The sequence below is a fragment of the Natator depressus genome, chromosome 24 (genome assembly GCF_965152275.1).
Source record: "Natator depressus isolate rNatDep1 chromosome 24, rNatDep2.hap1, whole genome shotgun sequence".
Taxonomy (NCBI): domain Eukaryota; kingdom Metazoa; phylum Chordata; order Testudines; family Cheloniidae; genus Natator; species Natator depressus.
The window spans coordinates 8,512,531-8,525,960 of record NC_134257.1 but is presented as its reverse complement, the minus strand read 5'-3'; the positions used below and the strand labels follow the sequence as shown (position 1 = coordinate 8,525,960).

Here is a 13,430-nt window from a genome sequence, read left to right as displayed (position 1 = left end):
CATCTGGGAGATCTAGGCTCAGTTCCCAGCTCTGCCTCTGACTCCTGCATGCCCCTGGGCAAGTCTCTTTGGGCCAGATCCACAGAGGGAATTAGTGCCTAACTCCCATTGGAGTCCACGGGAGTTAAGTGCCTAATTCCCTTTGAGGATCTGGGCCTTCATCTCTCTGAGCCTCAGTGCGCACAAAGGGGATAATACTCGCTCTTGTCTGTTTCGATTGCGAGCTCTCTGGGCCAGGGCGGCCTCCCACTCTGTTTGTACAGCCCCCGGCGCCATGGGGCCTGGACTCGCTTGGGCTGCTACTTGCAATGCAGATGATACCAGCCCGAGAGCTACAGAGCAAGGCACTGACAGAGGAAGAAACTGAAAGGGACAAGCGGAAAAGTCAGAGCGAGGTCAGGGGGCCCATCAGAGCGCAGTAAGCGACGGACGTGGATACCAGAGAGTCTGGGGAACCCCAGTCAGGAACCCTCCTCTGCCCCATGGAGCTTACATAGCACATTTTCAGTCACCCCCTTCTGCTGTCCATTCTTATTCTTATTCCACAACAGAGAACATCCTGATTTTTGCTCTCCACCCTACTGCAGCTGCTATCGCATTAGCGGATGCTCCCCTTCAAAGGCCCAGCTCCTGGATTCAAATGACTAGAGGAGAATCTCAGCTTCCATTTAAAACAAAAATCCCTGTAAGTTTCAGAGTAGCAGCCATGTTAGTCTGTATTCGCAAAAAGAAAAGGAGTACTTGTGGCACCTTAGAGACTAACCAATTTATTTGAGCATGAGCTTTCGTGAGCTACAGCATCCGATGAAGTGAGCTGTAGCTCACGAAAGCTCATGCTCAAATAAATTGGTTAGTCTCTAAGGTGCCACAAGTACTCCTTTTCTTTTTGTAAGTTTCTAACTCTCCTGGTTACAGCGGGTAGCTTGAAAATGTGAACCGGGGGCACCTGAAGAACCAGGAGACAAAGAACATAAGAACGGCCATATTGGGTCAGACCTACGATCCATCGAGCCCAGTATCCTGCCTTCCGCCAGGGGCCAATGCCAGGTGCCCCAGAGGGAATGAACAGAACAAGGAATCATCAAGTGACCCATCCCCTGTCGTCCATTCCCAGCTCCTGGCAAACAGAGGCAAGGGTCACCATCCCTGTCCATCCCGGCTAATAGCCATTAAAGGACTTTGAAGCCCTCCTCCATGATTTTATCTGTTTTTTTTTTTAACCCTGTTACGGTCTTGGCCTTCACAACATCCTCTGGCAAGGAGTTCCACAGGTTGTCTGTGCGTTGTGCGAAGAAATACTTCCTTTTCTTTGTTTTAAACCTGCTGCCTGTTAATTTCATTGGGTGACCCCTCGTTCTTGTGTTATGAGAAGGAGTAAATAACAGTTCCCTATTCACTTTCTCCACACCAGTCATGATTTTATAGACCTCCATCATATCCCCTCTTAGTCATCACTTTTCCAAGATGAAAAGTCCCAGTCTTATTAATCTCTCCTCAAATGGCAGATGCTCCATATCCCTAATAATTTTTGTTGCCCTTTTCTGAACCTTCACCAATGCATCCTTTTTGAGATGGGGCGACCATATCTGCACGCAGTATTCAAGATGTGGGCATACCAGGGATTTATAGGCAATATGATATTTTCTGTCTTATTATCTATCCCTTTCCTAATGATTCCCAACTTTCTGTTCACTTTTTGGCTGCCGCTGCACATTGAGTGGATGTTTTCAGAGATCTATCCACAGTGACTCCAAGATCTCTTTCTTGAGTGGTAACAGCTAATTCAGACCCCATCATTTTATATGGTTGGGATTCTGTTTTCCAATGTGCATTACTTTGCATTTATCAACACTGAATTTCACCTGCCATTTTGTTGCCCAGTCACCCAGTTTTGTGAGGTCCCTTTGTAACTCTTCCCAGTCTGCCAGGGACTTAACTGTCTTGAGTAGTTTTGTATCATCTGCAACCAAGCCCCCACATTTATCATTTTCCAAACAAATCTCCTGACTTTTAAGCCAATCTCTTGCGTTTTGCTGGCTCGGGGTTGCGATACCGCTGCTGACCACAGTGCCCAGATCCCCAAAGACATTTAGGTGCCTCACGCCCATGGATGAGGTGGGCCGAGGTTGGGGAAAGCGAGCTGTGAATGTTTGGATAGTGGAGTTGACGGTAAGATGCTGGTCCAGGACTCAAAGCATCTGGCCTCACTTCCGAGATCTGCCACAGACTTCCGGAGTGACCTGGGTCAAGTCACACCAGGCCAGATTTGATGGCGACGGGACGACCAACTGAGGCCAGTTTTCTGAGAGCTCGGCTCACTTGAAGGGCTACGGTTGCCCGAAGTGCTCAGAATCCAGCAGCTCCTAACTTGGCAACGGTGATGATTGGTTCTTTGCATCGCCACAGCGTCTAGTAGCCCCGGTTCTGGGCCGTGACCCCCTGGCACTAGGCGCTGGACAAAACACAGAAAAGGAGCTAACACCTGCCCTGCAGGGCTCAGGCCGCTCAGCTGTTTTGAAAAGCTGTCCCCGGTTGTGGGTGCTGAGCCCCGCTGAAAACTTGGCCATTTCTCTCTCTGGGCTCCCTGCCAGGAGCACGCCCGGGGGCTCAGATACTGCGGGCCGGGGGGCACTGAATGATTGTGCCAGGCTCCATCAGCGTAGTCTGTGGGCACCTCACAATCTTTACCGTATTTATCCTTACAGCCCCGTGCCCCTGGTGAGCCAGGGCAGGGCTCTTATCCCCATTGTACAGGTGGGGAAACTGAGGCACAGCGAGGCCAAGTAACTTGCCCAAGCTCACCCAGGGAGTCTGCAGCAGAGCGGAGAGGCCAGCCTAGGGGGTCACCCCGACCGCTGGCCCAACAGTCTCTATAATTACCCTGGCTACTCTGCCCCTACCAGAGCTGTGGGCCATTCTACTTGTCAATGGAAAACAAGTCGAATGCTATCAACAAACTTGGCCCCCTCCAGTCCCACAGCGTCAGAGTCACGAGGCCTTGCAGCCCCCACAGGAGATAAGCAGAGACAGCTTCATGGTTGATTTAACCCCCAGTGGAACCAAAAGCCCAAGGCGGCCTCAGAGGCTGAGCCCATGATTTGGGCAGACACCTTGGGCGTCGTCGGTCTCCTGCCATTGACCAGGGCTTCAGTGGAAAGCAGCAGACGCCAGAGTTCAGGAGCAAATTCTACGCTGAGTGGCAACGGCTGTGAATCCAGGGTCCCCCCACTGGCATAAGGGGCCATGCCGTTGACGCCAGGGGAGTCGCTCTGGATTTACACCAGAACTGAGATCCGAGTCTGACGCAGGTGCCACGGATTCCAGTGACTTCCCTCCGGGTGGATCAGAAGCGCACTGGAATCACTCCCGATTTAACTGAGAGCGGGGTCGGGGCCTGGCAAATTGGGGCTGGGGAGATTAAAATAGGATCAGCCCAAGGGCCTCCCCAACCCAGATCGCAGCCCCACCCCCAACAGCCCTCCCTCTCCAGTGCAGCCTCCCCCTGCAGCAACCACTCCAGCGATCCTACCCGGCCCTTTGTCCTAGCACCTCCAAGCAGGATATTAATGTCTGTGCCCGCCTGGCCGTCTACCTGATTCTCACAGGGAGTGGTGCAGTTGGGACTGGGGAGCGGGAGGTGGGGGAAATCTGGGATGGATGTTCTCAAACCCACCTTGCAGACATGAGGGTAATCCGGCACCTGTGCACACCTCCCCCTTGCTGACGTGGGGGGGTGGGGGTCGCAAGCCCCAGACCCTCCTGGTAATCCCTGTGCTAGCCCCTTCTTCCTGTTGATATCCTAGTGCTCTGTACGCCTGCACCCTCCCAAGACCCCTGAAGTGCTGACCTTTTTCACAAGGGAGGGGAAACTGAGGCACAGAGCTGGGACATGACTTGCCCCGAGGTAACGAAGAGTTTGTTTACACAGCAAAGAAAACCAAAGTGAGTCAGTGGAAGGGCTGGAAACAGTACCCTGGCCTCCCCTGCTCTAACCACTAGACCCCACTTCCCTTCCAGAGCTGGGACAGTGGAACCCCAGAGATCTGACTCCCAGGCCCTCTGCTCTAACCACTCATCTGCATTGCCTTCAGAGGAGCACGACTCCCACCAAGGAGAGACGCAGCAGGAATCCCCAGCAGGCAGAGCAACGAAATCCCCCTCTCAATGGAGAACAGGGTGTCCTGCATTATATCCAACTCTGATAAACCCTCTCAGCTCCTGGGGAGACGGGGAAGACGGTGTGTCCAGGGCAGAGGGGAGCTTCCAGGCCCGTGGTGTGCTGGGTAGAGACCTGGCTGGTTCTGGGAATAGGGTGGCAGATCCAGGGCACATCCCCTGTCAGTTACCATCTGCAGGCCAAGCTGGGCGGGGGGGGGGGGGAGAGACGGGCAGGGAGGACAGAGGAAGTGCTGAAAGCTGTCAGAACTAGATGGCTTGCATGCAATGAGTTCCTGAGGAGATCAGGCATCTGCAGCACAAACCCCCCTCTGCAGCTGGCACTCTCTGGCCCCGGGCTGGCAGCCCCAGCAGTGGAGGCAAGGATAGAACGGGCTAACCCCACCTCAGCCCCCCAAATGTCCCCTCCGCTGGACTTAGCGGCACATCGGCAGGGAAAAGCTTGCCCTGGCACTGCCCTGGTGTAGACAAGGCTCAGTGTCAGGGCCTATCCCACTGGTACCACGCAGTGCGCCAGCCCAGACAGCTGTGCATTCTGCAGAGCATTCGGCAAGCAGCAGTCCCGCCCTGGGGCTGCGAGCCCCTAAGGAAAGGGCCTGCCCCTTTTACTGTCTGTACCTACAGCTCCTAGCATAGGGGAATCTTGACTGAGGCCCCTAGGCGGGACTGCAATAGACACAAAGAACAGCAACAGGTGGGCTAATGGGCCTTGGCATCCCTGACTACGGGTTCAGCTCACTCGACAATAACTAACACACCCACACCCCTCCCCCCTTGCTCTTCGGGCTCAGTGCAACAGACCTAATAAACACAAATGTCTGTCAGAAGATCCTCTCCACCCCGCCTTGATCCACTTAACATTTTCCACTGGCAATAAAAAAAAAAGAAAGCTAAAAATATCTACCCCGCCCAGCGAGCACGAATCGCCACAAAGGCACAGCAAAGGAGGAGGCCAGGCGTTGCTTAACAAACCCCAGGTTTTCAGCTCTCTCGGGCAAACCACAGAGTCTGAGATTTTAAGGCAGGGGCCGTTATGAGCTTCCCCGGCCAAAGAGCCCCCAGCATCTCTGGGATCAAGCCCATAGCATCTGGTCGAGCGAGGGCTTGGCTTTTAAATAGCCAGCCAGTCTTGAGTTAAAAGCCTTCCAGGGAGGGAGAAGCCACCTCATCCCAAGGCGAGCTGTCCCAGTGGCTAATCACCCTGCCTGTGCACCTTATTTCTAGGCTGCTGTCTGGCTTCACTTGCCAGCCACTCCCGTTGGGGTTGCCTCTCGCCGCTAGATCGAAGAGTCGCCGACTCTAAAAATCACCCAGGCCCAGATCACACCTCCCCCTTCACCTTCTCCTGGATAACCCAGTAGCCTGAGCTTCTCCAGTTTCTCCCGCTGGTGGGGGCTCCAGACCCTGGGTTATTCCTGCAGCTTGGGTCTGAACCCTCCCCAAAGACACGACAGGCCTGGGCGGGCTTGGCCAGGCAGGCAGGACACCTAAATCAGGGCCGGTTTCCCCAGGGGGCTCGGCAGGTGGCTGTTCCCACCGCTATGCTGCATATTGCTCTTGTGACCCGCCGCTTAGATGCCCGAATGGGAGCCAAGCTCTTCTGAAACTCGGAGGGAGCGGGTCGCTCGGAAATCCGGCCCTTTGACCCGGGAGTGCCAGCCACTTGGGGACCGTGAATTAATTTGCCCAAGCGTTTGGTATTCGCCTCATCCTCATGTGACAGAAGGGGAAACCAAGGCACAGAAAGGGCACTGAATTGCCCAAAGTCACGCTGGGCAAAAGCAGCAGAGCTGGGAAGAAAACCCAGGAGCCCTGATTCCCAGGCCCCTGCTCTAGACATCCCCCCAGACCCAAGAATAGAACCCAGGAGTCCTGATTCCCAGTCTTCTGCTGTAACCACTAGACCCCACTCCCTCTTTTTATAAGAGCCACCTCCCTTCTTTCTTTTCACTCCCCCCGTCAGTTCATTCTCTCGCTGAACCAGCTGCTAGCGAGCTCAGAGCAAGTGACGAGCGTGCGGGCCACAGCGTGGGAGCGTGTGCCAGGCGCGTGTGTGTCAGCACTGGCGTGAGCAGCCTCAACACAAGCCGTCTGTAGCGCTCGGGCAGGGCCTGGGGAGGCCGGCTCTGTAAAATATTCATGAGAAAAATACGCTCTTTTTCTTCGTAGCTAGAGTCCGGAGACTAATCGTCGCTCCCTGCCAGCGAGAGCGCTGTGGAGGGCAGCGAGGTGGAAAAGCGGTTTTGCTCCAGCCGGCCCTCCCGGAGGCGCCCCATTGCCAGCCCCATTGCCAGCAGCCAGAGGTCTGCCAGCCCCTCTGCCTCTCGCAGCCGCTCCTGATGGAAGCCGGGCACACTGTGGGGTCCTCAGCTGGGGTGGCGACAACACTGCCTCCTTATTGCCTTGGACCAGCTGGGGAGCTGACCCTGCCCATGAACCACCCTCACCTGCTCCGGGGTGGATCCGGGGTGCGCATGTGTTGCTCCAATCCCCTACTTGTGTGGCCCAGCTGTAGCCATCTGATCCCCCGTCTCCCCTCCCCTGAGCCCTTCCCAGCCTGCCCTGGATCTAGTCTTACACCCGCCCCCTTATTAAGAAGCCATACCCCCCTTGTATGGATGGGGAAACCGAGGCACAGGGTGAGTACGGGCCGGATCCTAATCCCCCGACTCATGCCTGCATCCCAAGTCACCCCTCTGAGACCGGTGGGTGGCTCCCAGAGGAAGGATTGACTCAGCTTGGGGCAGGGTGCAGCAGCCCGCTCCATGGCCAAGGAGGCAGAGCCAGATAATTTCAGCCAGACCTCCTGCATCCTAGCCCCGCTGCCTTAGCCCCAAGGCCATTCTCCCTCCCTCCCTCCTCCCCCGACCTGGGGACTGCTGCCCTGCAGAGCCCTCCTCCTGCACCAGCTAGCCCAGGGGGGTGCCTCAGCCCAGGGAGCACAGAAGTCTTCCCCTGCCATGCTAACAACCCACTAGAAACCTCCTCGGGAAAGGGCAAGTTGCCTAGGGGTCACCACGAGTGGGCCAAACCCAGAGGCCGCCAGCACCAGAAGGGCCACACCTCTGCTGCTGGAGCAGAAAGAAGCTCCCTAGCGGGTAGCGATAGTAAACTCTTATCCTCTGCGGGAACGCGTGGAACACCCGCTGAGCCATTTACACCCGGATCCCAGCCGGGCCAGGCTGTACCGCCACCAATTCCAGAGTTGGGTTCCAGGGTCTGCCAGCCCCTCTGCCCCCCTGGGGTCAGCGTGCACAGAGCTAAGAGAAATCCACCCCTGGGCACCAGACCCGGCCCAAGACCTGGGCCCTGGTCGAGCCAGGGGCTTGGGCAGGCCCAGCGGTGAGCGCACAGTGCCATGGAGCCACCAGCTCTGTGATTGGGCCCCGTGGCTGGGGGTGTCCTGCCCTGGGGAAGGTCATTAAGGGGTTGCACGGGGGAAGGGGCAGTGGCCTCCTCCCAGGCTGCTGGTCAGCATTGCCCCTCGTGGAGACAGAACTCTGTGGGGGGGCCTGTCCTGCCCTGGCCAGTTGGCACAGAGCCCGCGCCACTTTTCTACATCGGAGCCCCCAGAGGTGTGGGCCTGGGAGAGCTTGCCCCGCGGCATGGCTCTGAGCCAGGGGGAAAGGACCAGGCTCCTGGTTTGACAAGTGGGACCAAGCAGAGGGTAAAACCTTCTCTACTCAGGCTTGATTGCTCAGGGGAAGGGGGCATTGCACCTCGTTATCCCGCAGTAACGACCCCAGACTCCAGCCTGGCCCTGTACAGGACTCTGTGAGCCCCAGCACATGACAGTATCTTCAGCAAGGGGCTGCCCAGGGCAGATCTGCCAGGGCCTAGCCAAGGAGGGTCCCTTCTGCCTTAGCTCCCAAGGTACCTTCCTCCCAGAAGCAATGGCAGCTGAATCCCTGCTCTGGTAGAGGCCAAGAGCATGAAGCCGGGTTTATCCTATGCTCCACCCGGGGCCCAATCCAGCATGGGTGCTGAGCACTCTCAGCTCTTCCTGAACTCAGGGTGTTCAGCATGGCACAGGATTGAACCCTCAGTGCCCAGCTCAGTGTGTCAGGGGCCGGGCAGGTACTGAGCCCTTTGGCAAAGCTGGTGCCAGCAGTGGGTACAACTGGAAATCTGCCCTGTAATCCATCCAATCGTGTCCAAGCCAAAACCCACTGAAGTCAATGGGAGTATAATGATGCTGAGGACATCACAGGCCTGAGACCTACGCATGCATTTGGGTCAAGCCCTTAACGATGACATCTTATAGCCACTCAATCTGCAGCTCTTTGTTTGACCAGCCCCCCCGTCCTCTGAAGAGATGAGCATTTATTGGGGTTAAAACCATTCACTGTTTTTTTTTTAAAGTCCCCTTTTGAGAAACTGAGTTTCCCCCACTCGGGTTTTTGGCCCTAAATCCAGAGCAGGAGCGGTACCAAAAAACTGCCGTTAAAAAAGAATAATCAAACGCATTTACGGTTCAGCCTCAAAACGGCTTCAGCTTGGGGCCGCCCCGATCATTCAGATTCCACTGCTGCTGGAAAGCCGGATTTCTCTCTTCCCTTCCCCTGCCCTTGCAACATACGTGGACAACAAAACCCCAGCCCAGCCCAGCAGCTGGGGTTAGAGCAAAGCTTCCTAATCGCTGGGACTATAATTATTTGAATCCTGCAAACTCTTGGTTAGTAGGTGTCATGCTGGCTAGCCCCTGGGCTTCCATGGCACTGCTTGTATCCGGAAGTGCTACACCTGGTTAGGCTCCCGGACTGGGCCTTAGCTGATGTAAACTCTGTGGGGGCATGGACTTTGCCTTCATCCCAAAGCACCTAGCGCTGTCATTGCTACAGAAATAAAGAAGGATCTAGTCCAGTGGCTCTCAACCTTTGCAGATGACTGTATCCCTTTCCGGAGTCTGATTTGTCTCGCATACCCCCAAGTCTCACCTCACTTAAAAGCGACTTGCTTAGAAAACCAGACATAAAAATACAGGCGTGTCCCAGCCCCACTATTACTGAACAATTGCTGACTTTCTCATTTTTACCATAGAATTATAAAATAAAGCAACTGGAAGATAAATACGGTACTTACATTTCAGCGTAGAGAATACAGAGCAGTATAAACAAGTCACTGTCTGTATGAAATGTTAGTTGGTACTGACTTGGCTGGTGCTTTTTATGTCACCTGTTGTAAAACTAGGCAAATATCTAGATGAGTTGATGTCCCCCGTGGAAGACCTCTGAGTACCCCGGGTTGAGAACCCCTAATCTAGTCCATAGGGGTTCCTCTGGATGCTGGTTATTGGAGTCAGAAACTCTTCATATTCGCATTGGCTCCCTCTCCTCCCAAAGATGCTCCATTTTGATTCCCTGAATTTGTCAGCTTTGCCAACCTCAGCGGTGTATCTCAGCCCCCCAGACCCGAGTTTCTCTTGCGCTGGCGAGCCAGGGAAAACAACCAACGCCAAGTTTGTGTCACACTAGCCCGGTTCCACCCTGCTACATCTTCCCCCGCTGGGACTGCCTGGAAATGGAAGCTTCTTTCACACCTTTAATAATTTAAACATCTTTGTTATGTAAGGAGGTTTGGTTGGTTTTTAAAGCACAAAACTCTTGTCCTGGAGCATTCTCTGTTTTGCGACTTGCATATAAATCATTTGCATTTGTATTTGATAAAATAATTAGTCGCGCCTAAGGGGACTCGCTTGGTTTAGTGAAAATCCGAGCGATTGTTTATCTGTGGTTTTTTTGTAACGTTCAAACCTTCCTGCCTTCCAGTCCTATAACCACTCTCACTCTCGGGGTTAGAACCGAAGTTTTAAACCCATAGAGAAATAAGAAGACCCAAGAGCTGGCTCTGAAGTCAGAGCCTGGTTGTTATTGTTGATGTTTTCCACATGTACCAGCTGTAAAAATATGCTAAGGGCCAGATTCTCAGCTGAGATGAATGGGCATAGCATTTACTGAAGTCAGTGGGGCTACTCTGATTTACACCAGTGCTGGATCTTTCTCTCCTCAGTTTACAGAAATATCAGCCAATGTACCTGATTTATAAAGGGGTAAAATAAAACCCGTTTTCCTACACTTTGATCTCCTCTCTTTTTCACACATTATACAGTGACTAACCTTTGCCAGCCAGCCTCCATCCCTAGGGCTGAATCCCTCAATCCAACTCAAAATACCCTCCAAGAAAGCCAGGTTTCCACAATTGCTTTAATTCTGGGCTTGTAAAAATGGAATGTTATCAAATTCTAGAAAATGATCTTATGCGAATCGCCTCCTTAGCTAATCCTGCCCTGCCTTCTCTTTTGTTTTCAGGAATATTCCCAGAGCAGGATTTTTCACCCATGCCATTTGGAACTTTCTTTTGAATTAAGAAATTGGCCAGAGCCCTTGTTTAATTTGCCCCTGGATCTATTTCACACGCTGATCTGCAGCCCCCCCCCCATTCTGCTTTTTAAAGACCGCTTGCTCCCTCCCTAATACAGAGCAGTGTGTTTAAAAAAGAAGACAAGAAATGAACCAGCAGAGACAAATTTAGCTCTGACCTAGAGGCCTCAGGCTGAAGACAGGCCTCCTTTAGCAGAAGCGAAGGATATGCCATTTGGCAAGATCACGAGAAGCGGGTTGGGGGGTGGGGGGGACGACAGACCGTCTGTTTATACAGGAGGAAAGGAATCATGAGGGAAGAGTCAAAGCCCAGCCTGGGTATTTGGGATCAGAACCTCGCAAGTTTTACCTGTGCTTCCCCTGGCCCAGAGTTACACAAGTGGCGAATATTCCCTGGGTTTGGGACTCAGATGGTAACTCAATCCCTGTGCTAAATGGAGACTCAAAGGTGTCCAGGGGCAGAAGGAAATGGGGTCACAACCCCCCCCCACCCACACAGGGCCTGACCCTCTCCAGTGCAAAACTACCCCACTGGAGTCAGGGTGGGGTGGAGGAGAACTGTCCCTTCCCCCGCTCCAACCCCACTCCCTAAACCAATTGCACATACAAACCCCCGGCCTCTATCCATGACGCCTCTCATCTGATTGTACCTCCTGCCATCTGCTACCATCTCACTCTCGCTGCAAACAGCTCATTGTTGCGTGGCCTCCCCCCTCTCTAAGCCCTGACATTTTAATATGCATGGCCATTTCGCATGGCCCCGACTTTCTCTGCCCTCCTGGCCACAGCTGATCTGATCTCCCCCGACATCCCCAAGTCTCCTTTTTCCTCAGGCTGCTCTTGCTTTGTCATTTCATAGTCAGTTTTCTCTCTCCTCCCCCCCCCCCCCCCGCCATCCCATTATTGTTCTAGCAGCCCGGGCCTGGCTCACTTACCTTTGTGCATGCCCGTGTATTTGTCCTTAATCACTGTCAACTCGTAGATCTTCCCAAATTGCTCAAAGATGGGCTTGAGATCCTTCTCCTCCAAATTCCGTGGGATCTGCCCGATGAAAAGTTTAATGGCATCGGGTTCCTTCATTGGTCCAAAGGGGCGAATCTGGGGGGCGAGCTTCGAATCGCCTACCCAGCCCCAGCGGAGGAAGCGAGAACACAATCCCAGCCTTAACTACGGTCCCAACACTGCCCAGCGGCGAACCAAACAAAGGGAGCAGAGGCTGATTGGTGGCTCTGGATGCTTGAACCAGGATCCTCCAAATCTGTAAAAAAAAAAAAAAAAAGTGGGTTTTTTGGGGGGTGTGGTGGTGGGGGAGGGGGATTCCTCCCTGTTGCCTTCTTGCTGTCTCTGATTTTTTTTACCTTTAAAAAATAAAAAATCCGGATTTTTTTTTTTTGGTGCAAAAAACACAAATTAAATCATCATCGGTAAAAAAGAAAAAGAAAAAGAAAAAAAAATCAACTCTGAAGAATCTTGCAATTCCGCCTCCTTGGACCCGAGCTCTTAGCAATGTCACAGCCCTGGCGCGAATACTTTTGATCTATTAATTACAGAGCTTGCAAAGCAGTTAATTAGTTTATTGATTAACTTTCCTTGAAGAGGCTGAGACCAGTGTAAATTCTTGGGGGGGTGGGGGGGGTGGGGTTTTTTTTTCCTTAAAAAAAAATATAAATAAATAAATAAATAAATTATCGATTCATTTCTTCCTTCTCCTTTTCCCCCCCCCTCCCACCCCTTTTCCAAGCTGGATTTCAGCTGCTTTTGCTGGATTTCTCCCTTTAATGGATCTTGAGCTCTGATTCAAATCTCTTCTTTACCAACAGAACCCTCCTCTCCAGACCGCCCTCCTTCCCTGACAAATAATGATGTCAGATTTAGGGACTGGGAGCAAACTCCCAGCCCCGGGAGAGACGCAGGCAGGCAGGCAGGGAGGTTCAGTGCCACAGAAAACGACAGACTCAGGCCAACCGATGCAAATAAATACAGGCCCGGACAGAAAAACAGAGACCCCAGCTTGTTACCAGCACTGCTTGTGCTGTTCTTCTAAGGGCCGCTTCCTGAGAAGCCAGTGTAGATGGTCCATATAGGGAAATATTGCACCATATGAGATCAGATCATACAACACAGAACACCCCCACAGATACTCTAGTTTGAGTTTATTAGGTGTGCACACGTACATGCATGTGCATATACGGGCCACGGCTTTCACAAGTGATGAGTGGTTTTGGGTGCTGCAATACTGAGGCTGCCCAAGTGGAGACCCCCTGAAAGGGTCCGGACATGCAGGGGCTTCAATCTCTTTTAGGAGCCTGAAGCGTAAGCCAGTAATAGAGGCCCCCATAATCATGGGTCTCTTTTGAAAATCTTGGCTTCTCTATCTATTCCTAGATCAGGGGTGGGCAAATCTTTTGGCCCAAGGGCCACATCTGGGTATGGAAATAGTATGGTGGGCCACGAATGCTCCGAAGATTGGGGTTGGGGTGCAGGAGGGGGTGAGAGCTCTGGCTGGGGATGCCGGCTCTGGGGTGGGGCCAGAAATGGGGAGTTCAGGGAGCGGGAGGAATCTCCAGGCTGGGGTGGGGGGTTGGGGCGTGGGAGGGGGTCAGGAGTGCAAGCTCTAGGTGGCGCTTACCTCAAGCAGCTCCTGGAAGCAGTGGCATGTCCCCCCTCCAGCTCCTATGCGGAGGTGCAGCCAGGCGGCCCTGTGCACTGCCCCATCTGCAGGCGCCACCCCTGCAGCTCCCATTTGCCACAGTTCCCAGCCAATGGGAGCTGCAGAGGTGGTGTTTGGGGCGGAAGCAGCACGTGGAGCCCCCTGGCTACCCCTAAATGTAGGAGCTGGAGGGGGGACATGCTGTTGTTTCTGGGAGCCTCGGC

At 53.5% G+C, this 13,430-nt stretch overlaps 1 protein-coding gene across 3 annotated transcripts in view; it reads right to left on the bottom strand.

The window, feature by feature from the left end:
• Positions 1-12,106, bottom strand: part of CELF3 (CUGBP Elav-like family member 3) — a 47,258-nt gene extending 35,152 nt beyond the window's left edge. For 2 of the 3 annotated variants that reach the window (XM_074939094.1, XM_074939095.1), the window contains exons 1-2: positions 11,915-12,104; positions 11,492-11,814 (exon numbers count right to left, since the gene is read on the bottom strand). In XM_074939094.1, the coding sequence (XP_074795195.1) occupies positions 11,492-11,636 (145 nt within the window). In that variant the 5' untranslated portion in view covers positions 11,637-11,814; positions 11,915-12,104. Of the gene's footprint in view, positions 1-11,491; positions 11,815-11,914 lie in introns of all 3 variants that reach the window. The other variant, XM_074939097.1, reaches the window with a different exon arrangement.
• Between the last annotated feature and the right edge of the window lie 1,324 nt (positions 12,107-13,430).